This window comes from Periophthalmus magnuspinnatus, chromosome 7, assembly GCF_009829125.3.
Source record: "Periophthalmus magnuspinnatus isolate fPerMag1 chromosome 7, fPerMag1.2.pri, whole genome shotgun sequence".
Classification (NCBI taxonomy): domain Eukaryota; kingdom Metazoa; phylum Chordata; class Actinopteri; order Gobiiformes; family Gobiidae; genus Periophthalmus; species Periophthalmus magnuspinnatus.
Genome location: NC_047132.1, coordinates 10,702,746 through 10,728,396, shown reverse-complemented (window position 1 = coordinate 10,728,396; position 25,651 = coordinate 10,702,746). Strand labels below are relative to the sequence as shown.

The window sequence follows — 25,651 nt, the reverse complement described above, 5'->3', positions numbered from 1 at the left end:
AACTCTCGAGTCAGCCTTGTTTCAAAAACAGAGTCTGTCTTTTCTCAGGCCAAAAACCTACGTCTTTACATGGAAACATCAGCGTTATAATATGCATCATTGTAGTAGAGCCAATTCATCCCGATCTGACCCAAAGAAAGTGGGACACAGGAGATCAAATGATGTCACCAAAGCCCTGGAAACAGCTGTTTAATGCACAGGAGAAATACAGGGTCATGTCCAAGCACAGGGCCGAACGGGGAACAGCATCCAAGTGTGATTTTTCTGCCAGGTTTTGCAATTGTGAGTTCAAATTTTTTTCAAAGTTCATATTTTAAACGTGCCTATGAGCGTTAACATTTGCAGCAGACTGAAATATGAACTATCCAATAATCTAAAGACAGTTCTGAACATGTTCGTGGAGGTCTCAAGTACAGAGCTGTCAGTCCAACGAGGCTCATCTGGTCTTCTGTTAATTCACTTTAATAGTAACAATAATCATGTAGAGCGGGTTAATACGAACATTTTAAGACCAACATGACGAGGCTCACAGCAGCAGTTACAGAGACAGGGGCGATGGTTTTTCAATAGAAAGTGAATTGGAGCCAGAGTCGATGGAGCTGGAAGCACAGCCACATCCTATGATCACTTCCTATTTGGAACATGGCAGCTAGCAGGTTAGCTATGTCCATTTATGTATACAGTCTATGGTTGTGACACTGGAATTTCCCCACTGTGGGACAAATAAAGTTATCTTTCATTACATTTTAGCATTTTATTTGATAGATTGCAAAAAATATTACACTAATTATTGATGTATAGAGAAAACCATACATACAAAAACATACAAAATCCCACCGTGTGTATGTTTTGTGCAACTATCTCATCTTAAAGTGATAATATGAAGCCTTGTGGGTGGCGACAGTAGCTCAGTTGGTAGCGTTTGTCCACTGATCCACAGGTTGGAGGTGCAATTCCAGCTCCCACAGATGAATACTGCCGTTGTGTCCTTGGGCAAGACACTTAACCCACTTCGCCCGCAGTGTCTGTGTACACTGGTGTACGAATGTGCGTGTGAATGAGTGAGTGGTTTCTTGATGTAAAGCGCTATATAAAAATGAGAGCGTTTACCATTTATTTTTAGGCAGCAGATTGACCAAAACAAAATATCGGCCTGTGCTAGAGATTTAAGGCCGATGTCTGATACGCTAAAAAGTCCAAATATCGGCTTTATGAATCGACCAACTGATATATCTATCTAGAAAAGTTTGGTTATTTTTTGTTCAAGCTGTAGAAGGTTGAACCCATTAACAGATGCAAACTAACTTCAACAATATGGTACATTAAGAATACTTTTTGTGAATAATTCTACTTTACGGTTTGGCTTCAACATGATCGTTTATCGTCTATATTTACTTCAGCAATATATCGCACTTCAGGCCTGGTCGTAAACATAAAACACTGAAGCAAAAGAGTCCAAAAACTGTTCAAAAATGCACAAAACATCCTCTTAAATGTCTCCATACTCTCCTAAACTCCCTCAGAGAGTTTGTGACGAAGTATACAAAGACTATTCTCAAAGTGGAAGTGGCTCATTTAAAGTCTCTCTCTCTCTCTAAAAGGACCTCTGCTCTGAAGGAAACAAGAGCTGCATTGATGTGAGTGGCAGACCACAAAGCACCAGCCCTCACAACACTTTGGGCCAATTAGGAGGAATTTGGGTCCTGAGAGCGTTCCTTAGCCGACGTAAACATGCAGGAGGCTTTAATGCAGCATTCACAACATTCCAGCCAGTATTAGGTCCCTCTGTGGGGTCGGGAGTATGGCCGAGTCCAAATGACCCCTGTATAGTGTCACGATATGAGCACTTCAAGCTTCATTTCGATACTGAGGAACAGACTTGATACTCGATACAGATTTATTTAGACAACAGAATATGATTTTCAACCTCCTTTCTTTTCTATTCCCATGTTTCCTTATATCTGTGTAATCTGTGTCCAGTAGGTTCACAGTGGTCCATGAGTGTGTACTAGTCCATGTGCAAAGTGTCATACCTTAAACTCACCGATAAAAACAATGTCACACGAACGAAACACGTAAAAACCCACTCTCGGTCATGTATTTGAACTTCACAGGGGAAATCTACACCAGGTACTAAACCACTTCTACTTCCTCATGATAACAAAAGATTTTTTTTTTCTAGTGTGGGTCTCGTCAAGGTTCTCGCTTTACCCGGAATGTTCCACAGTATGACATCAAACCTATGAAGACAAACGGGGGACGCAGCCAGGCCGAGTTACAGGTCAGATCTGTGGAGAAGCGACCCCACTCACAGTAAGAATGCGTGTTTGGTAAGGAATTTTAAGGATTAGAAACACCTGGAATTGAGGAAATGCAAAAGCTTTTTAATGGCACAATATGGAACATTCCAGGCAAAGCATCTGACCCACAACTGAACAATACAATAAAAAAACACACATTACAACTGTTATTATAAGGCTTTCATAAGAGATGGACTGACACGCGTAGAGAGGAGGAGCTACCTGCTGTAATAAGTCAGAATTAAACTCTTCATAAGCTGGTCACTGTAACACGTTTTGAAATTTGATATATCGCTTAAGTAAACATAGACGATAAACGATAATACTGAAACTAATTTATGCCACTGAACTAACCTGAGAGCAGATTTTAACCACAAAAACTATTCTAAATCTACAATACTGCTGAAAAACCATGAGCTGCAATAAATAAACAGCAGAATGAAACACTTCAGTCGTTAGTTTACATTTGTCATGAGTCATACAAGTTATTAATTCAAACTTTTTACAGCTTAAATCTTACCAAGCAGCCAAAAATAACCAAAGATTTTCCAGTAGTGCGAAGAAAAAGTGCACTTGACTAGGGATGGGACACTAAACAATGTGTATGCATGTAAAAAGGGTTGACAATAATCGTTTGTGGGAAATTTTATATAATCGTGATCATCGCCAATAAAGAATCGTCATTGTATCACCAGAATGTGCAAAAAAACCAAACAAAGACAAAGTAAAAGACTATAACAGTTCTTTAAACATGCAACTTATTCATAAGATTAAAATTATAACGTGCATATCCAGAACATTTTAAACTATCAGCAACTTTAATAATTATTGTGATATTATTGTTAATCGCAATTATTTTGGCCATGATAATCGCAACACTAAATTTCAATATCGCAAGTACTGACGCCAAAAGTATTTTACTCCATCTTCCATGTATTGAAGTGGATATAGTCTTTATCGTGACAGGTCTAACTCTTCAAATGTCACGTAACCAAGTACATTTTCTGAACAGTGAACTCCACAAGACATTCTCCAAAGAGCGAGCGAAGCCGAAATCTCACGGTAAAGCAAAATGCCCACCCTCAAATAATAACCACTTACTGAGTTACTTCTAATTCTACACACACTTACTTCTGTCTAATAATAGAACCGGTACAATATTGTGGTTTTGCCGAGTGGGAGAGGGACTAATCCTAAACATATGACAGTAGTGAGCAAGAGTGGGGAAATATGGGAGGAAAAATCTCAGGTATTTGACCCAAGCGAGTCAAAACATGTATTTACACCTCACCTGCTGGAAACTCAAAACTGTCAAGTGTCTTTGCCTCATTGACACTAGTACAGTAAGAAAAAAACTAAAACTCAACATAAAAATGAAAAGAACCTATTTAAAGAGGCACTATGCAGCTTTTCTATGGAGCGTCAACCAGCTGCTTGTCTCTACGGAGATGCTACTAGCCCATGTTACAGGTCAGATCTGTGGACAGGCGCTTATGCATGTTTTTCAAATCTTTTCTTTTGGCAATTAAAGCACTTGCAACTGGCCATGTGCAAGAGATAAGTTTAATGTCAGACTGTGTAACATTCCAGGTAAAGTGATAACATCTCCATGGAAACAAGCAGGTAATAATGTCGCTCTACCAGAAAAAGTTACATAGTGCACCTTTAAAGTAAGGGTGAAGATAGGGAAAACTTTTGTAATGCATTTGGGAGTTTTCAGCACCAATAAAAAATAAAAATAAAATTGATAGAGTAAATACAATAAATAAGTTACCCAATCCTCCCTTTAAACGCAGCAGTGCCAAAACGCAGCTAAAGTCACACTAAAACCACAAGAAAAACGCAAATCTATAGATCTAAAGCTAAACGAGGTGTTACGATGATCAGTTTGTCTCATTTCTAACCATTTTTCCTAAAACCAAATCTCAAACACGAGCAGGAGAGCCAAAAAATGACTGTACAGAATTGAAGTACTTACGCTGTAGTTCGCGCTATGGGAGATCTGCTGGCGTCGTGGTGGCTGTCTCCTCTTTTGCACCTCCTCAGACAGAAGAAGAAGGATTTTTTCGGGTTTAAACCATTAATAAAAGCGCTTACAAAGACCTCCACGGGATTTAAAAGTCCTGCGTGATAGTTCGGAGCAGTAGCAGCGACGAGCAGAGGCGACACTGTGCCAAAAGCGAGCGACGCAAGCGACGTAGGGTCCCATTCAACTAAAAAAGAAGGCGGTTTTGGGGAAAGTCATGACGCCGATTGACCAAGGAAGCGGCTATTTTTCGTTAACACAAAATCTCGTTTGAAGAAGACGGATTTAAAGTGGTAAAAATATATAAAAACGCCAGAATGTAACAGCGAGTTGGAGCGGGTACGTCCCTATGCGCAACGGTACATTCCCTGCTTGCCACGCTGCGCAAAAGAACCAGGAATCCAGACCAAAACATTGGGCTGTGATGTTGGAGGATTGGAGGGGAGAAAGGGGCGGGTCCCCGGGATAAATTCGTGATCTGATTGGTTGTTGGCTTAATAAATAATTGACCCAGGATTTGGTTGATTGGCGTTAAATTGAAGCCCCACCTCAAACCTACTGTAACATTTGTACAGGTCAGAACGTGCGCACTGGAGCTCGTGTTGATACTCATTTAGTCCTGATTTAGTCCTGGTTTAGTTCTTTTCATGTGGACTTGTTTTATTTCTTGGATTAGTCCTGGTTTAGACCCAATTTAGTCCTGGTTTTGGCCCATTTTAGACCTGGTTTACTCCTGATTTGGACTTTGTTTGCTCCTGTTTCCTAATATTAGGTCATAGTTTAGACCTGGTTTAGTTCTGGTGCAGTCCATTTGTAGTTCTATGCAATCAAATGTGTATGGAGAAGAGTAGGCAACAAAATCCCTTGAATGTTTAAATTTATTTTTGATTCAGTCTTGGTTTAGTCCTGGTTTAGTCTTGATTTAGTCATGGTTTAGTTTTTATTTAGTTCTGATTTGGTCTTGGTTTAGTCCTGCTTTAGTCCTGGTTTAGTCCTGCTTTAGTCCTGGTTTAGTCATACTTTAGTCCTGATTTAGTCCTGCTTTAGTCCTGGTGTAGTCCTACTTTAATCCTGGTTTAGTCCTGCTTTAGTCCTGGTTTAGTCCCGGTTTAGTCCTGCTTTAGTCCTGGTTTAGTCCCGGTTTAGTCCTGCTTTAGTCCTGGTTTAGTCCTTCTTTAATCCTGGTTTAGTCCTGCTTAATTCCTGCTTTAGTCCTGGTTTAGTCCTGCTTAATTCCTGCTTTAGTCCTGGTTTAGTCCTGGTTTAGTCCTGCTTTAGTCCTGGTTTAGTCCTGGTTTAGTCCTTCTTTAATCCTGGTTTAGTCCTGGTTTAGTCCTGCTTAATTCCTGCTTTAGTCCTGGTTTAGTCCTGGTTTAGTCCTGCTTTAGTCCTGGTTTAGTCCTGCTTAATTCCTGCTTTAGTCCTGCTTTAGTCCTGGTTTAGTCCTGGTTTAGTCCTGGTTTAGTCCTGCTTTAGTCCTGGTTTAGTCCTGCTTTAGTCCTGGTTTAGTCCTGGTTTAATCCTCATCTTTACACTAAACACATAAATGACACACTGCTCTGTGAGTTGTATTATTTACATATAAAACACAGGCAGATCTCACCCTGTGTTTAAGTGACACGATGCTGCCCCCTCGTGTTCATATAAGAGAAGACAACACAAAAAACACCAGATCAACATGTTCAGCTTAATCCACTTTAAATAAATCAAAACACGAAATAGAAACACAATTAGTATAACAATATAAACAAAACAGCTTGGACAGTTAAACAAAATTCAGCAATTTACAAAAAGAAACACATTTGAGGCTTGTAGACCAAGAGTGCAGGTCTGTGAATGCCTGAGTGAGCAAAAGATTCACTTTAGTTGAAATAAACCCAGAGGACAAAGGCAGAAGCAGGTTCCATTAAAGTCGGGCGAGTTGTAGGTTGTGTCCACAGATATATTTATGTCTGAGGAGGATTCAAAACATCAGCGTTTACTGACAAAAGATACATGCTTTTGTGTCAACAGGGTTAAAACAGATGGTGTTAAATATCATTGGCCTATAGAATACTGCGGTGTCATCTGAAATACAGTAATTACTTTGAGTTTTAAAATATTCTGAATATCACCAAATGGAAAGTAACTGTTCCAGAAGTATCACAATTCTGAATAAGTAGTATAGAAAATGTATTTTGTAGTCCACAGCCCTGTATGTTGGCTGTATGTAGGACCAGATCACTCATTATGTGACATTTTGAACTTGGTTTGTCTTTAAATTGGAACTAAACACTAAATCATCCTTTTTTTTTGCTACCAAACTGTGTACATAGTGTCGGTCTTACAGTATGTCCTTCTGTTTCGAGTTATTTTAATAGCAATGTTAGTGCACACTAGCTAAAGTTTGTGCTGCCGTCAGTGGTCTGTGCAATTTCCAGTAGTTGGTGACATCACTCAAGACTCCCCTGATTACAACCAGGTGTTTCTGATTACAAACACCTCCTCTTTTGTCCCCCCAGGCACCGCCCAGTTTAACAGAGCCATGTCCCAATTCGCTAAAGTGCCCTTAAATGCGCCGTTTGCGTTTATAAGGAACAGTGTGATTGGTCTAACAGGTAGACACACTTAAAACTCCGCCCCTGCAGCCAGGTGTTTGTAAACAGAAACACCTGGCTGTAATCCGAGCAGTTCTGGGTGATGTCACATAGTACTTGACTAGTTTTTTTTGACTCACAAAGCTGCAAATTCCTGGTTTTCACTAAAACTGCAAAAAAGGACTAGGAATAGTAGACAATATTACAAAAACATCACACAGTTTAGTCGCAAAATAGTAGATTCAGTGTTTAGTTCCACTTTCAAATGTGGATGGGCGGAGTTTAGGTGTTCAGTCCCACTTTAACTGATTCAGATTTGAACAATAACATTTTCATAAAGCTACACATCATGGCTTTATCCCTGGACATTTTAAACAGGTCCTTTCTGTGCCCTGTTTAAGTCCCTCCCTGTATAATCTCTTTTGTCGTCGTGTTTTGGTCACATGTGTTTACTCTCCGCGGGCCGCAGAGGAAACAACACGTCGCTCTCCAGAGACAAGTCACTCCCGAGTCCCGCCATGTGCCCACGCAAGAGGAACCGCGCCCGCCTCTGCAGCGCCCTCTGCTGTTCCTGCTTCAACTCCAGATACGAGCGCGAGAAGGTGTGGAAGATGGAGGTAACCGGGAACGCCATGAGAAGAATCCCACTGAGAATGCTACTGAGCGCCACCACCTGCCCCGGGATACTGCGCGGCACCATGTCCCCGTACCCCACCGTCGTCATGGTGATCACAGCCCACCAGTACGTAGCCGGAATGCTGCTGAATTCCTGCGTGGATGTCATTTCGTTTTCAATGAGGAACAGGAGAGGGGAGTAGAGAGCTATCGCCACGCACAGGAACAGGAGAAGTAAACCGAATTCCCTCGTACAACGGCGAGCGGTAAGTCCCAAAGTTTGAAGTCCGAGGGAGTGACGTGCCAAACGCATCACGTACAAGATCCGGAGAGCTCGGAGAACCCGGAGGACTAGACCGACCTTGTCCAGATACGAGTTCCCGGAGCTGCCCGCGCCCTGCGAGCTGTCGACCAGGAGGGAGATGTAGTACGGCAGGATGGCCACGAGGTCGATGAGGTTCAGGGGCTGTCGCAGGAAAGACAGTTTGTTCCGGTCCTGAATGAAACGCAGAGAGAATTCCAGGGAAAACCAGGCGACGCACACGGTCTCTATGATGAAGATGTTATAACAGCGACGTGAACATGTGCCCTGAGAAAGACAGAGAGAGAGTTGGACAGGATTAAAACACTTAAAGCCATAGTATGTAACTTTTTAGCCAAAGATTAGACCAAAAAACGTTTAAATGTTTTGTTTTTAGTTAATTTTAGTTGTTTTTATTGCGCTAAAAACGAGCGTCCTTACTCCGAGCAGACTTGCATCTCCACAAACCTGACTCTGCCTTGTTTGCATGGAAATGTTGTTCATATTGTATGTTTAAAGCAACACTGTGTAACTTTCTGGAGGTGGCTTGTCACTGCATGGTTCATGAGCAAAGAAATTTAAAACTAGAGATGGAGATACGTTTTATGACAAACTGTGGAATATTATAGCCAAAAGAGCAACGTTTCCATGGAGACAAGCAGGTGCAGGCCAATTGTTTGATATTATCTGTTCAGCATAAATCAAATGAAAATATAAATGATCACTATAAAATCAGAACGTGCAAAAAGATAATTCAAACTGTACTTGAAATTCTGGTATCATAACACATTTTCACTGAGACATTGGAAATAAATGTTAATGGTTTGAAGTGTAAACTAATAAACAAAATAAGCCATAATTTGGAATATTTGAGGTAGAAATGTCAGTTAGTTTGCTTCTCTGTTACGAAGGATTCAAAAATAGCCTTGTTTCTGTCCTCAGATTTGTGATTGAGCTTCATAAAACGTATAATCTGTGGCAAAGTGTGTAAATGTAATATGAATAACATCTAAAGCAAATTCATTATAAGTGATATTTAAGTAAACATAATAGCATAACCTGCTAATTCGCAACGTTAGTGATGTGAGTCGGCTCTTTGGAACGGTTCCTTAACGTGAACCGTTGGATCCAGGTCTCATCAAGAGCTCAAGAGCGTATCAGATTTTTCTAATCTGTATGCATTTTTACACTGAACGGACACAAGAAGCATCACAGAAGCAGAACAGGCAACACGAGTGAGAGCTCTGTGCACAGAAAAACAGGTCTGATAACATCATAATGGTTAGTTTTTAAAATTCTTACTATTGTAGTGCAACATTTCATTTAGAATTTCATCATTCCAAAGAATAATCTCACTCCCACTCTCAGTTTGAACCATTTTAAACACATCTGAGTCTTGGTTGATTCTCTGTGATTATTTTACAATGAATTAGTACAGAGTTCTCACATCAGTGTCTGTCATATGAAGAAATAGTAGCGATTCAAAAGAGTCGGATCCTGTGAAAGAGCCGAGAGTTCTATAACTTACAACTGCCGCAACTGATACTTTCTTTGAGTTATCAACGTTCCTTAATGAACATTGTTCCTAGAATTTACTTTTCACCAGCAGAGGGGGTGCACCGTTCCTGGAGGTACTGCAATACCAGGTCGATGCGTGGAGTGGACGGAGCAAGCCCCTATTCCATCTCCCTGTTCCAAAAATCAATTTAATATATGGTCCCCGGGTAGGGGACGTATCAGATATTAAACTGATAAGAACAGATACTACACTTGATCTTAGCCAAAAGGCCGAGAAGCGATAACTCTGACCACTCCGAGTGTCTGAAGCCTTTCTCCACCACACCGTGCTCAGCAACGGTGTCAAATAAGTACAAATTAAAATATTAAATCTAGTCGTTGCCGTAAAGGAATGAACATAACATTGCGGATGCGTCGCTTTAAAATCAATGAACTGACCGAAAAAAGCGCTATTTTTGAATTTTAAGGCAACTTTAATAGAGCGTGGTAGCATTTCCGGGTCACATGGTACTGCTTCGTCCAATCACATTCAAGAGCCTTAGATGAGACGGTAAAACTAAAGAATATTGGACAAAACTGCAAATTTTAGAGTATTCGCCGAGTTATTCTTAGGGTAGTGTTGTTGGTGTCGTTACTGGTTTATAAAATTAAGATAAAAGCGCGGTTTGAAACTTTTTAACGCGACCGTCTTTCTCCCCCGTGAACACCACATGCGCGACAAGACGAGCCCCTGCAGGTTTAATTGGAGCTTTTCAAGTCAGTTCGCCTTTTGTATTTAGACAGTTTCATTTCATTTGTCGATGTAAACACATTATAGACAGAAATTATATAATCTTTTAGCGCACAATGCCATTGTAATATGCCATAATGACTTATTTGTTCTTCGTACTTTTGAAATGCAAATTACATTCATGTTGGTTGAAAGGATCGTCCCACTCTTATTATAAGCAGACAGTTTGACACAACTTGCTGAACCACTGAATATAAAGAGATATGCTATGAATTAACAAAACAAAAATGTACTGTTGGCGTGTGTCAGACTGTTTTTGATAAGTTTAGAATGAATTGTCTCATTTCAAGTGACAAAAGAAAAGAAAACGTCTTAATCATGTAGTATCGTCGTCTAAAACATACCTGGACTTGTGTTTTCTTAATTGGCACGTGCTTCAGAAGGTCTAATTAGATGAATAATTAAGTTCCTTGTCTTTTTATAGTCGGTTCTTCTTACTGACCCAGGTCTCTCCGTGAATCAGCGCAGAAGTGGAGCGTTAATAAGATGTTTTTTAGCTCACTTTTGGATTTCAGTACTGAGGCCTAGTGTCGCCCTCTGGTGGTGATGTGCATAAACAGAACACTACATGTGATGGACAGAGGGCTGGAGGTATATTATTCTCTACATGTACATTTAAAGCTCCTGTATTACACTAAATCCTTGCGGACTCTTGTGAGCTTTCAGTCATGTTATAATGTTGTTACCTCCTTGAAAACAGACCTGGAATTGTGTTTTGTTTCATTCACACATGTTTGACTATTCCTGCAGTATTTATTATGTCTACATCTCCAAAGCTCTGTTCCACCTTGTGATGTCATGTAATGGTAGTTTTCAAGTTACCTTTAAATAATATGCAGGGTTTTTGTGTTAAACGTGTGAATGTTTATGTTTTTCACGAGGAAACAACATTAAAACAAAGATCAGAAAATAGTTTAACATGGGCCCTTTATGTTGTACTAAAGAAAATACCTAAAATTTGGTGTACAAAGTAATTTACAATGTCCAAACTAAATGTAGAAAGGTCTTTCAAGAATGCAATGTAACAAGAAATTAAAACCGCAAGCAGGGATGATGCCTTCAAACCCTCATTTTGGTATATGACCACTGTAATGTGTTCCTTATGTGTTCCACTAGTAGAAAATCTGATATCAAGAAAAATAATTGCTACAGCCCTTTTGTGTAACTGTTTGTAACCTTTCTGTAGGAGCGTCCACCATCTGTTTGTCTCTATGGAGATGTTGCTTTGCCTGGAATGTATCACAGTATGGCATTAAAGTTAACTATCTATGGAGAGGAGCATGTGACGCCACAGACCACGTTACAGGTTAGATCTGTAGAGAGGTGGACAGTAAGCACGTTTTCAAGGTTTATTTGATTTTGGTTCTGGTTTTAAGCAACAAAACACCTGAATTGAAGAAGTTTAATGCTATACCTCCAGGCAAAGAAAGAACATCTCCATGGAAACAAGCAGGTGGCAGACTGTCCACCTGAAATGTTTCATAGTGCACTTTCAGCTCATGAAGATGTTTGTTTTTCCCACTCTTCCTCTGCACTCACCTCCTCCTCTTCCTCCCTCAGTGCGGGCATGGTGCTAATGGACAGTGTTACCGCGGTGATCGTCACAAACAGCACCGACAAACAGGCGAAGATCTTCCCCGGCAGCCCCGAATGCGGCCGCTCCACCATGTCCCTCAGCTGTCCCATGCACCTGTTCACCCTCGTCTCCTTTGGAGCCTCTCTGCTGTCCGTGTCCAACATCTCCTCCAGCATCTCCTCCTCCTCCGCCCTCTCCAAAGCTTCAAACTCCTCCACCCGTTGCACCACTCTACGCCTACAGCACCACTCCAGGTTGTCTTCGGGAACGCCCCAGTACAGCAGCTCCTCCCTGAACGAGAGCGCGCACATGTCCCGTACCGCGCGCAGTTTTCCCGCCCGTAGGAACGCCAGGATGGTTCTGAAGGCACACGGGCTGCGGTCGAAGAAGAATTCGTTGTGAGTGACATCGTAGTCGTCGCAGATCTGCATGATGTCATCGAAGCTGCTGCAGAGACGGAGCTGGCCCAGGCGAGATAGGGGGAAGTCCTCCAGAGTGGTCCAGGGCAGCTGGTACCGCAGTCCGCCCACGTTTATGATGGCGTAGAGCCGGCGAGCACTGGAGAGAGGGAGGTCTGCGAGGAAAGAGAGGAGGATTGTAGTTTGTTATTAGTTTAAAAAGTATTTGACCACATCAGCGAGCAGATAGGTAAAGGATTATACAAAATCTGTTGTGTTAGCTTGGTCGACCTTAGCACTGAATGTAAAAGACGTATTCAACAAACCGCAAAGAAGGATCTGATCTGTGGAGTGGCACACTAGCTTAAAGTAAGAATTGGAGTGTTATGCTTTGTTATAGTTTAGGAACATTAAAAACACAGAGGAGGTTCACTGATAAGAACAAGACGGCACCGAGACAACCTGAAGAGTGAGTCTAAACATGCCCGTTTCCTCAGACTGTACCTGTGCAGAGCTGGGGAGCGAGCCGGGCCCGTCTGTAGTACACTCCCTTCTGAGGCTCGAGCTCATGGAGAGGGGGCGGGTCTGACGCACAGCTCACAGCACTGAAGTCATACTCAGAGCCCTCTCCAGCCAGCAGAGTCATCTTCACTGCATCTTCACTGGGCCATGTTCACTGGACTGTGGTCACTGCTCCATGTTCACTGCATCTTCTACGGATGGGACAATAAACAATAACGTCATTTATCGTGATATAAAGGGTTGACAATAATCGAATAACTTCACATAGACTTATTTACAGGGGAGTCAAGAGGGGGGGGACAAAGGGGTCTGTTGTCCAGGGCCCCAGGGTCTTAGGGGCCCAGACTCTCTCTCTCTCTTATCTCTTTTTCTATCTATCTACTCTATGAATCAGACTTTTCTTTTCAGTTTATTAACTCACAAAAATATCAAGACATTTAGACGTATTTTTAGTCTTAAACCATTGCTTTTATCTTGTACTCTATCTTTAGATTTGATCCAGGAAACTATTCATGTGTGACATTGAAAACTCAGGCTTAAGCTGTTACGTCGTCTTCTGTTGCTACAAATGTGAAATGTCTCTCATCGTCGCTGCATGTGGTGGAGTTCGTTATAACGCCCACATGTCCCCAGCCCTCTGCTCGCTCCCTCCACCAAAAACTACTCTCTCTTTCAATTTCACCATTTATGTTTCCTATAGGGTCATGCCTCTGCTTCTTGCTCTTTATCTCTCTCTTCTTATCTCTCTTCTCTTCTGATACCACGACGATAATCAAAAACACTCTTTTTTCAGACAATAGAATGTGGTTTTCAACATTAAATCGTAGTACTTTCATTTATATTCCCATGTGGCTAATGAATGTCTCTCTGTCTCTCTCCCTTTCTCTCTCTTTCTCTCTGTCTCTCTTCTTCCTGTGCAGAGAGAGTCTATCAGGAATCTGAATGGTGACATATGCTAGTGCCATCACAGTTCATCCCCCTCTCACCTCGTCCTCTCTCTCTCGCCATCCCTTTCTCATCACAGTCTTCCCCACAGTTTATCTCTCTCTCTTTCTATCTCTCCATTCTATTCTTTCTCTCTCATTCCTTCTCTCTTTTTGTTCAGAGTTTTGGCCACGGTATCCGATGTGCCCTCAGCTCAGACCCTTTGTTCCCTGTCTCTCCTCTGCCTCTTTCCTCCGTCCTTCTTTTTTCTTTTTTCTCTGTCCCTCCTTCCCTCTTTTTATCGCAGCTCATCCCTCTCTCTCCTCCCTCCGCTTCTCTCCCTCTCTCTCTTCCTTTCTCTCCTCTCTCCTCTGTCCTTCTCTTCTAACTTCCCTCTTTTTTGACCATGGTTTCTGGTGCAATCTCAGCTCCGCTCTTTGACCTCTCCTTCTTTCTTCTCTCTTTCTTCCTCCCCTCTCCTCCCTCTCTTTTTCGGCATGGTTGCAGGTGCGATCACAGCTCAGCCCACTCTCCTCCCTCTCTCTCCTCTCTCTCTCTCTCCCTCCCTCTCTTCTTCTTCCCTCTCTTTTTTGGCGTCCGTTGCTGGTGCCGTCTCAGCTCAGCCCCTTCTTCCTCCCTCTCTCTCCTCTCCCTCTCTCCTCCCTCCCTCTCTTTTTTGGCGTTGGTTGCTGGTGCCATCGCAGATCAGCCGTGGGGCATGTGTTGCAGATTGCCTCGTGACTCATGCTTCAGTCTGGAGCTGCTCTGGTTCAGTTCTGGAGTTGTGTGTTGTTTTTTTTTTCAACAGAACCAAGACTCCCATCGATCCGGGACAGATCTGTGCAAAGTGCGAGCTAAAAACAGCACTTTAAAAGCACGTTAAGAGACACTGTTGTTCGTGTTAGTCATAATGATGATGGATTCTCTTTCCTCAGTTCCATTATTCACCGTAGAGGTAAGATACTGTCGTCATTCTGCGACATCAGCCTCTACAAACATCAACATCACGTACAGAGAGGTGGGTTAAGTGAGTTGCCCAAGGACACTACAGCAGCAGGAACCTGGCCCCTCATACAGTAATTAGTGACATATTAGCATAGACTGTATGTATAAATGGACATAGCTAACCTGCCGACTCCATCGACTCCAATTCACTTTACATTTGAAAACTTGTGTAACTCAAGATATGAACATTAATAAGAGAAAAATCAGCTGCCTTCTTTCCCCGAGGTCACTCCTTCTAGCGTTAACAACAGGTTTTATTGACACAGTTGCTAAACGCCCGCCCCCTACCAAACCAGTCATGTGGGGAGGAACAGGCATTACCTTCAACAACCTTACTCCGGATTGGCTCTTTGGTTGCTATGATACTGTGAAGGAAATTAAAATATCGCGTGATTATTTTACTTTTTAGAAATCACTTGCAACTAAAAGTCATTTGGTTTGGTAGTCAAAGAGAGTGTTAGAAAACTTTTCATGTAAACCCTTTTGTTCCCTTTTGATTGCTAATCTTGTCAAGCTATCAGCACATATATTACTATTGATAATGTATGTGCTGATAGATGCAATCAAACCAAACAGTTGGCTTTGAGATCTCTCTCCTTTGAAATGTATCACACCTTGTATTGTTTTGACTCCACATGTTACATCCTGAGGTGATCCAGCTCATGAACGCCTCCAGGAGCTCGTCTGACCACACCTCAGTAGGAGTGTCACATCTTTACTTTGAAATGTATGTCCTCTGCTCATCTCAAACTATATAAACCTGGTGATTTCTAGCATTTGGTGTCTGACATTAGACATAAACTCTTGTCTTTGCTTCAACATTCATGAGAGCCTGCAAAAGGAGTCTTATTTTGACAACAATACTCGTGGTCAGAATTCCAAATATAGAACTCGGCTCCAAATTTGCCCCTGTAACTGTTAGCCTCGATGCTATGGGCGATGTCACTCTCCCTTAATCCACTTCTTTATACAGTCTATGCATAGTATACATATTATGTCTCGTGTCTCACAGCAAGAAGGTTCCAGGTTTGACTCCTGAGTTGCCTGGGCCTTTCTCTGTGGAGTTTGTATGTTCTCCTTGTGTCTGGGTGGGTTTCCTCAGGGCACTTTTGTCTCTCCCAAGAACCCAAAACATGCACAATAGGGCAAATGCTCCAGCTAAGGTAGTCCTCCTGACCAAGACAGGTTGCCCCAGGATGGGTCAAATCAAGGATAACCCAGCTTTTATCTTTTATATCAAGGCAAAAGAATTTTAAAATAAGACGCTTTATCTCTCATTCAAGAAGCTTCAGCCTTTCTGTTGACATAAAACAAAACGTGCAAAGAAACTGGTCCAATCTGAGATGTGAACGAGTCCCCCGAGAGCCAAAGAATCACAAACAGAACTGATGGGGAACTAAATGCCTTCACAGAACATTTTGCCTGCTTTTAATATTCTTTTTACCTGAAACCCTACAATAAAAACAACACATATGCCTGAAAATCCCACTGGTTTTCTGAATCTGGATGTCAGACTCAGACATATGAAAGAGGTGGGACTTTTACCACAAGACTTCACAATGCAAGACTGATCTGACAGCTCTATTTTTGCTGTTTTCTTCTGCTGGGATTAAGATGGCACCACAACATCCTATTGTATTTTATTATAGGAGCAGGTTCAAACACCACATTTGCAGTTAAATAATAGACATTTTTTTTACCTGTCCCCATCTAACTCAAAACACTATATATAATTTTGTGATTTTATCTAAAACCCAGCAAAGCCATAACAAAAACTGCAGCCCTGCCTTTGTTTTCAATGATTTATTCAGTGGATACAATGAACCTTACCCTCCTCCTCTCCCCCCCCCTTTCTCCTCTTTCCCTCCATCTCACCCTCCATCTCTCCATTGACTAAACACTTCTAAATGCACCATAAGAGGCGGTTTCCATGGATCGACACAAACCACAAAAGCTGTTAAAATCTCCAGCTCTGCTCCGTCTTAGCTCTGTTCTCCCTCAAAGCTGGTTCAATATTGAGACAGACAGACAGGGCTTAAGCAGTCCAAAGACGCCTTAAACTGTGAATATATATGTGTTTAAAGGTCTTATATTGCACAAAACTGACTCTTGTGAAAGTTTGTTTTAGTCCCAGATTAGACCTGGAATAGTCCTGTTATAGACCTGGTTTAGTCCTGTTATGGACCTGGTTTAGTCCTAGATTAGACCTGGAATAGCCCTGTTATAGACCTGGAATAGTCCTGTTACAGACCTAGTTTAGTCCCAGATTAGACCTGGAATAGCCTTGTTATAGACCTGGTGTAGTCCTGAATTAGACCTGGTTTAGTCCTGTTATAGACCTGGTTTAGCCCTAGATTAGACCTGGAATAGTCCTGTTATAGACCTGGTTTAGTCCTGAATTAAAACTGGTTTAGTCCTGTTATAGACCTGGTTTAGCCCTAGATTAGACCTGGAATAGTCCTGTTATAGACCTGGTTTAGTCCTGAATTAAACCTGGTTTAGTCCTGAATTAAACCTGGTTTAGTCCTGAATTAGACATGGTTTAGTCCTGAATTAGACATGGTTTAGTCCTGTTATAGACCTGGTTTAGTCCTGAATCAGACCTGGTTTAGTCCTGTTATAGACCTGGACTAGTCCTGTTATAGACCTGGTTTAGCCCTAGATTAGACCTGGAATAGTCCTGTTATAGACCTGGTTTAGTCCTGAATTAAACCTGGTTTAGTCCTGAATTAAACCTGGTTTAGTCCTGAATTAGACATGGTTTAGTCCTGAATTAGACATGGTTTAGTCCTGTTATAGACCTGGTTTAGTCCTGAATCAGACCTGGTTTAGTCCTGTTATAGACCTGGACTAGTCCTGTTATAGACCTGGTTTAGCCCTAGATTAGACCTGGAATAGTCCTGTTATAGACCTGGTTTAGTCCTGAATCAGACCTGGTTTAGTCCTGTTATAGACCTGGACTAGTCCTGTTATAGACCTGGTTTAGCCCTAGATTAGACCTGGAATAGTCCTGTTATAGACCTGGTTTAGTCCTGAATTAAACCTGGTTTAGTCCTGAATTAAACCTGGTTTAGTCCTGAATTAGACATGGTTTAGTCCTGAATTAGACATGGTTTAGTCCTGTTATAGACCTGGTTTAGTCCTGAATCAGACCTGGTTTAGTCCTGTTATAGACCTGGACTAGTCCTGTTATAGACCTGGTTTAGCCCTAGATTAGACCTGGAATAGTCCTGTTATAGACCTGGTTTAGTCCTGAATCAGACCTGGTTTAGTCCTGTTATAGACCTGGAATAGTCCTGTTAAAGACAAAAAAAAATTCTAAATTTTTTTATTAAAATTTTTTCTGTGGTTTATTTCTGCCCTTAAGACATATTTCAAATCTTTTTATTTTATTTATTTATTTATTTTTTATTAAAGTTAGAACTGCATTTGAAAACATGCTAGAGCTAGTGTAAATCAGTGGAAAATATACTGAAATAAATGTAATAATCTTTGAACTCATCATATCAAGGTTCAGATTTCAAAACTTTATGGCTCTAGATGTAGTTTTGCTGTGTGAGTTGTGCACTTAATATTTAAGACTTTCTGCGAGTACTTCATGGTTAAAACATGAACATGCGCTTTTGTCTGCTGTACCGTTATAATCAACACCCATGTGGATCATTATGTTATAATTTGGACATTTCAAATCGCAATATAGATTTAATATCTAATCCTGACTGACTGCCCCTCCTGTGGATAACTGCAGGTCAAACTAGCAAGGATTTTTTTTCATCTGTGCAAAAATAGAATAAATTGAGAATAAAGATTACTCTCTATGACCGCTCATAATTTGAACAATAAAATCACTCATAATCAAATAGTCACTCAAAACACATTATTATGAACAACTGTATGAATGGATTAAATGCTAAATGTGTGTGTCTTGCCCAACGACACAACATTGTTATTATAAAATCAATATGTCTGAGGCCATTTTGTAATTGTAATGCTATGACAAATAAAGAATAAACAAAACTAAGCTATTTGTGGAACATTCTAGACAGCAATAACATCGTCATGTAATCCGAAAAGTGACATAGTACACCTTTACATCAAAATAAATACTTCTTAACTCATGTAATGTTAACTTATATTAGATCGTGGTTTTTCCAGTGCATGTTCTATCAGTGGACCCAGTACCAAGGTTTGAGAATCCTCCGTTTTAAATCAGAACCTAATGTTCTGAGCAGGTCTCAGTGGGAAGAGGAGATGGAGGGAGTGAAATCAGGTGATGAAAAATAAGTGAAGAAAAAGAAATAATTAACTCTTTTCTTTCTGACACGATTTCACCTGCAGCGATTTGAGCTGACGAAGAGGAGAGGCAGCAGAGAACACAGCAAGGAAATACAAGGCTTCAGGGCTAAACCAGAACTAAACCAGGTCTAAACCAGAACTAAACCAGGACTAAAACAGATCTAAGGCTGGTCTGAACTGGGACTGAACCAGAACTAAACAAGGACTAAACCAGGACTTAACAAGAACTGCACAAGATCTGCATCATGACTAAACCACATCTAAACCAGGACTAACAAGGTCTAAACCAGGACTAAACCAGGACTGAACCAGAACTAAACCAGGACTGAACCAGCACTGAACCAGGACTAAAACTGGTCTAAATCAGGTCTAATCTGAGGTCCTTTCTTTGACTGTCTTAAATGTTGACATCATGGCTCCAGTCTGTGGCTGTATGTGTCAGTACAAAAACACTTCCATTGCTGTAGTGCTGTATATTATTCTGTTTGTTTTTTTTATATTTGTATCCAAACTGTACATAGTGTCAATATATTCAGCTGTGACAAACTACTAAACCACTTTAATAACATTAGTAAACACCTTTTATATTTGTCATCCATTGAATAATTGCAATTTTGTAACGTATTTCCTGTCACATGATTGGTCAGGTGTTCATCAGATGTACATGTCTTTACCTATCAGTTCTGAATCAGGTCGAAACTAGGACTAATCAAGAACTAAACCAGGTCTAAAACATGTATTGTCTTGCACTTGATGGAAATGTACCAATACAAAATGTGATATTAAAGTCACAGTGTGTAATTTTTTTTAGCCCCAAAAAAAACCTCACTAAAATAAAACCATATATTTCTGTTTTGTTTTGGAAGTTTGTTTTTTTGGGGTTGTTTTTATTGTATGGAAAAAACTTACCGTGAGTGGGCTTGCATTTAAGTATGAAATTATGAAGTGTGTCATTGTCCAATAATCAGGAAGTATGTGTTAGCATGGTAGTTGTTGCTTTGTGTTTTCATGATCGTAAAAATCAGGCACAGTGTATTTGAATATTGTCTGACACATATGGACACACACACACCTTACTTTACTCCAGCTGTTGCGTCTCCAAATCAGATCCTGTAGTCCAGTCCAGGTCTTCACACCTCCTCTTGGGTCTTGGGTCTAACTCGGGTCCATCAGAGACACCTGGGAATAGCAGCTTTAATGAGTTAGCACCTCCTCACAGACAGATACTATTATCAGAAAGGAAACTCATTAGAAAGTCTCATTACAGGAGGGAGAGGGCGGCTCCAGATGTATTACACGTAAGACTTTGACATAACTGTAGCCAACTATAGACAACGCTGGGACAAAGAAGAGGGAATTATGTCATTTTTACTTTTTTTGACACTTTTAATACATTTTTTGAGATATAATAAAGGAAAGATTATGTGTTTATTAGGAGAATGACACAGAAAAGACCAGATCCACACTGGGACGAGAGAAAAATACAAATGTAAAATGTCTTAACTCACAATTTAAATTTTTTAAACTCAAAATTGTCAACTTTTGTGAGATTTTTTAACTAAAATAAACACGTACTATATTAAAGATGAACTGCGAAACTTTTCTGTTTGGTATCCACCACTTGCTTTTCTTTATGTTGTTGTATTGCCTGAAATGTTCCACAGTATAGCATTTAAACATATCTTGTATTTACTCAGTTCCAGGTGTTTTAGTGCCAAAATAAAATAGTTTGAAAAACAGTCGAGTGGCCTCTCCACAGATCTGACCAGTAACTTGGCCTGACCATGTCGCCTGCTTGTCTACATGCTTGCTTTGTCTGTAATATTCCTCAGTATGGCATTAAACTTATTTATCTCCATGGAGACAAGTATATGGCGCATCCAGGCCAAGTTACAAGTCATATCTATGGAGAGCAGACACCTCTCAATGTAAGAATGCATGTTTTTAGCAATAAAACACCTGTAATTTTACACATTCAAGATATGTTTAATGCTACTGTGGAACATTTCAGCCAATACAATAACTTCTCCATGGAGATAAGCAAGTGACAAACTCCCAGCAGAAAAGTTAAGCAGTCCATCTTTAACACACTTAACTATTTGACTGGTGTGTAAAGACACGGCAAGATGAAAGATAATTAGTTTAATACCATACTGTGGAACATTCCAGTCAAAGCAAAAGCATCTCCATGGAGACATTTTATTTTAGTCCAGCCAGTGTATGATATCATGTTCTGTTGTATTATTGATGTGAGTCATAGTGGAGTCTAAATATCATTAGAACGCACTAGCATCACATTCAAACTGCATAAAAGTGCTCTCACATCCATCTCCATAATGTGCCCCATTAGACGCACTTTTTGAGGAAGTCACGCCGCTCGGCTCCGTTTAAAAGTTCAGAAAAATGTAAATTCAATTATGTGTCTGTGATTCTGACTCTAAAGTGCGAGATGGTGTTGACACAGAAATGCCACTGCAGCCTGTTTCCATGGAGGAGCCTCGAACCGGCAAACCACTACACACACCACTACACACGCACACGGACACGCACACAAACACACACACAGACACGCACACACACGACACGTACACACACACACACACCCCTACACACACACACCGACACGCACACAAACACACACACGCACACACACACACACACCCCTACACGCACACACACACCCCTACACACACAGAGATACACATGCACACACACACATCACTACACATACACAAACACACACACACCCCTACACACCACTACACGTACACACACAGACACACCCCGATACACACACACATACACACCCCTACACACCCCCACATACACACACACCTCTACACATACACACACACACACACACACCTACACGCACACACACACCCCTACACATACACAGACACCACTACACACACAGATACACATGCACGCAGACACACATATCACTACACATACACACACACCCCCACATGCACACACACACCCCCACACGCACACACACACACACACCCACGAGTTTTGCAGCATTTGAATAATTTAACACAGAACAAGTGTGAACAAATGAGGTCTTATAGCTTCAAAAGTCACTCAAAATGTATTACTATGAACTACTGTATGAATCGATTAAATGTCTTGCTCAAGGACACAACAGGAGCATTCATCTATGGGAGATGGAATCACACCATCAACCTGTGGGTCAGTGGATCAACCCGTGATGTTGAGAACAGGATTTGAACCTCCAACCTTTGGATCAGTGGACACACTCTACCAACTGAGCCACTGTCGCCCCGAACAACTGTCATACTGTTATACCGGTAATATATTATTAAAATATATTTTGGCAGTGATGGATCTAGTTAAACTACTTAACTAAAAAGGATTAAAATCTAAAAAAACAACAAACAAACAAACAAACAAAAAACTAGAACTAAAGAACTAATATTCAATGTGTGTGTGAAGTTATAAATAATCATTTGTGTACTCACAGATGGAGTGATGCCTGACCGTGGCTCCTGCAGAACGCTCCTCCTCTGTCCTCTGTCTCTGTCTCTGTCTCTGTCTCTGCTCCTGTCTCTGCTCCTGTCTCTGTCTCTGTTCTCCGTCTCTGTCTCTGCTCTTGTCTCTGTCTCTGCTCAGCCTCTGCTCAGACTGAAAACGTTCTATGAATTAACAAGAGCAACAGGCGGAATTCACTCTCCTCCTACTCCCTCTCTTATTTCTGCTCTTTCTCTCTCCCCTCTCTATCTCTCTCCTCTCTCCCTCCCCTTTTCTGTTCTCTCTCCTCTCTCCCTCTCCTTTTCTGCTCTCTCCTCCTCCTCCTTCTCCTCCTCTCTTTCCTTTCTCTCTCCCCTTTTCTACTCTCTTTCCCCTCTCCTTTTCTGCCCTCTCTCTTCTCTACCATCTTTCTCTCTCTTCTCTTGCTCCTCCTCCTTTTCTCTCCCCTTTTCCCCTCTCTCGTCTCTCTCTCTCTCCTCATAGTTCTTCCCTCTCCCCTTTTCTTTCTCTCTTCCTCTTTCTCTCTCCCCCTCTTAACTCTTTTTCTTTTCATTCTTTCACATACCTCCTTTCTTTCTCATTTATTTTCTCTCCTGTCTTTCTTTCTCTGTCTCTCTTTCTCTTCACACTCTTCCTCTCCTTTCCTCTCTCTTTTTTCATTCGTTCCTATACCTCCTCTCTATTTTTCTTACCTTTCTTCCCCCCTCCTGTTCTCTCTCTCCCTCTTTATTATTTTTCTTCCCCCTAGCCACTCTGTACCCTCCATATCCATTTCTCTCCTTCTCTCTCCCTTTACATATTCCCGTATTCGTTCGCTGGTTCCCTTGTTCATTTGCCCTCACCTCATCACTCCATCATCCCATTTCCTCCAAACACTGACATCACAAGGACTAAACCAGGACTGAACCAGGACTAAACCAGGACTAAATTACGATTAAATTAGGATTAAACCAGGACCAAACCAGGACCAAACCAGGACTGAACCAGGACTAAATCAGGACTAAACCGGGACTAAATCAGGACTAAATCAGGACTAAACCAGGACTAAACCAGGACTAAATCAGGACTAAACCAGGACTAAATCAGGATTAAATTAGGATTAAATCAGGACTAAACCGGGACTAAATCGGGACTAAACCAGGACTAAACCAGGACTAAACCAGGACTGAATCGGGACTAAATCAGGACTAAACCTGGACTAAACCAGGACTAAATTAGGACTAAACCAGGACTAAATCAGATGATATGGAGGAAACATGTCCTTTTCATTTCTCTTGATACAAAAACATATGGTGGAAATTATATTAATTTACAATGAGAAATCTCAACAACCTCCTCTCTCTCTCTCTCTCTCTCGTCTTTCACTCTCTGCTTTCTTCTCTTCCTCCCTCTCTCTATCCCCCTCTGCCCATGGACTTTTCTATCTATCTTTCTTTCATGCTTTTTCACCCTCCCTCCTTTTCTTTCACATATTCCCTCCTCTCTTTCCTCCTCTCCTCTCTCCCTCCCGTTTTTCCTTTCCTTCTCTCCTCTCTGTCTCTTTATATCACACTCTCTCCCTGTCTCCCCTTCTTTCTCCCTCCTTATCTTGCATATCTTTCCTTTTCTCACCCTTTCTCTTTCTCTCCCCCTCTTTTTCCTGTCCTCCCATTTCTTCTCTCTCTCCATCCCAATGTATCCTTTCCCCGAACTCCCTCTCCCTCCTCCCTTTCTTTCCCTTTCACTGCCCCCTTCCCTCTTCGTTCCCTCTATCTCTTTCCCTTTCCCCTCTCTCCATCTCTCTGTCTTTCAAACACCCCCTCTCTCCTCTCTCTCTTCTCTATTCCTCTCCCTCTTCTCTTTCCATTCCTTGATCCCTCGCTCTCTCCCTCCGCTGACATCACAAGTGGGATGTGTCAGTGTATCCGAAGCTTTTGAGTGAACGCCATGGCAACCGGCATTAGCCACGGAGCCTCCTTCTCTCTGTAAACGGGAAAAATCAAGAGTCTGCGATTATGGAGTAAACAAAAGATTTACAGTCCAAAGGGTCGACCGGTGAAAGAGGGAGGAGAGAGGGAGAGAGGTGGATAGGGAAGAGAATGGGGTCTAGAATGAGAGGGGTAGAGAGAAAGAATGAGAGGAGGAGAGAGAGAAGAGAGAGGGAGGAAAGAAAGAGGGAGGAGAACAAGAGAGGGACAGGAAGGAGAAAGAAGGAGAGAGGGAGAGTGAGAGAGGATGGAGAGAGCAAACAAGAGAGGGAAGAAGAAAGGGGGACAAGAAGAGAGAGAGAGAAGGAGAGGGAAGATGGAGAGAGGGGAGGTAAAGAGATAGACAGACAGAATGAGAGGAGTAGAGAGAGAGAGGAGGAGAGAGTGAGAGAGAAGGAAAGAAAGTAAGAAAGAAAGAGAGAGAGAGAGAGAGAGAGAGAGGGGGAAGAGGGAGGAGAGGAGAGGGGGGAAAGCCATTATGATGTTGTTATGAAGCAGGTGAACCAGATCTTAACATGGACTAAAATAGTCTTGCATTAGTGGACTAAACCAGGACTAAACCAGGATTAAACCAGGATTAAACCAGGATTAAGCAAGAACTAAACCAGGACCAAACCAGGACTAAAAAAGATATTCTTAATCTCTGCGGGACAATCAATCAACCTTGTTAAAACCAGGTCTGAACCGAGTTTAAACCCTAACATTGACTCAGGACCAGGCGCGTTGACAGAAATTTGGGGGCTCGGTGCAAAAACCTGGTCCCCCTTTTACTATGAATGAATAGGAAGAGGGTCCATTTCTGGGCCCCTAAACCCTGGAATCCGGGACAACAGACCCCTTTGCCCTCCCCGTGGACTCCCCTGCCCAGGAAGAAGACATTGCACTTGCTAATAATGACAAACTGCTGTCATCCTCCCGTCTGTAAACACAAACATATGAGAGGGATTAACTTACAATTTAAAATGACTGACGACCACATCAGCATCAGAGCACAGGACTTTTTAAACTTGTCCCGGAGTAAACACATTTGAAAAAAATACTGAAATCTGAAGTCCTACATTACACAAAATGGATTTTGTGAGCTTTAAGCCATGTTATAATGTTGTTTTGTTTCATTGACACATGTTTGAATAATCCTGTGTTATTAGTCTGTTACATCTCCAAAGCTCTAAATGCTTGGTTCCACCTTGTGATGTCATGGAATTATAGTTTTCAAGTTAACAGCTATGTTTTGTTCAGTATAGATGGAAATTCCAGGGCTGAAACGATTTAAATGACTCAGGTAGTACATGCATGGACTTTAAAAACACAGTGGAGCACTTCCTGTATTACCACATGACAT

The 25,651-nt window shown here is 41.5% G+C and overlaps 2 protein-coding genes and 1 non-coding gene across 3 annotated transcripts in view; all 3 read right to left on the bottom strand.

Annotated features, from left to right (window-relative positions):
* The window catches only part of src (v-src avian sarcoma (Schmidt-Ruppin A-2) viral oncogene homolog), a 49,621-nt gene extending 44,914 nt beyond the window's left edge, over positions 1 to 4,707 (bottom strand). Inside the window, exon 1 of the mRNA XM_033969822.2 lies at positions 4,279 to 4,707. The gene's annotated coding sequence lies outside the window, so the exon portion shown is untranslated. The remainder of the gene's footprint in view (positions 1 to 4,278) is intronic.
* Positions 4,708 to 6,113: 1,406 nt separating this feature from the next.
* Positions 6,114 to 12,746, bottom strand: kcng1 (potassium voltage-gated channel, subfamily G, member 1). Its single transcript, XM_033970169.2, has 3 exons — positions 12,605 to 12,746; positions 11,666 to 12,276; positions 6,114 to 8,106 (listed from the first exon to the last, which is right to left on the bottom strand). Exons 1-3 carry the CDS (start codon positions 12,744 to 12,746, stop codon positions 7,342 to 7,344), a joined length of 1,518 nt encoding a protein of 505 aa, XP_033826060.1. The 3' UTR covers positions 6,114 to 7,341.
* Positions 9,428 to 9,618, bottom strand: LOC117374202 (U2 spliceosomal RNA). Its single transcript, XR_004541629.1, has one exon. It is a non-coding gene; the product is annotated as a U2 spliceosomal RNA (small nuclear RNA).
* Positions 12,747 to 25,651: the final 12,905 nt, after the last annotated feature.

Bases quoted from the DNA above. Each gene is read 5' to 3' on its own strand.
- kcng1 (XM_033970169.2), bottom strand. From the start codon at position 12,746: ATGACTCTGCTGGCTGGAGAGGGCTCTGAGTATGACTTCAGTGCTGTG. The intron at 12,277-12,604 runs GTACAGTCTGAG...CTTTCCTCGCAG, and splicing joins CGCTCCCCAGCTCTGCACAG to ACCTCCCTCTCTCCAGTGCT. The intron at 8,107-11,665 runs GTGAGTGCAGAG...TGTCTTTCTCAG, and splicing joins TGAGGGAGGAAGAGGAGGAG to GGCACATGTTCACGTCGCTG.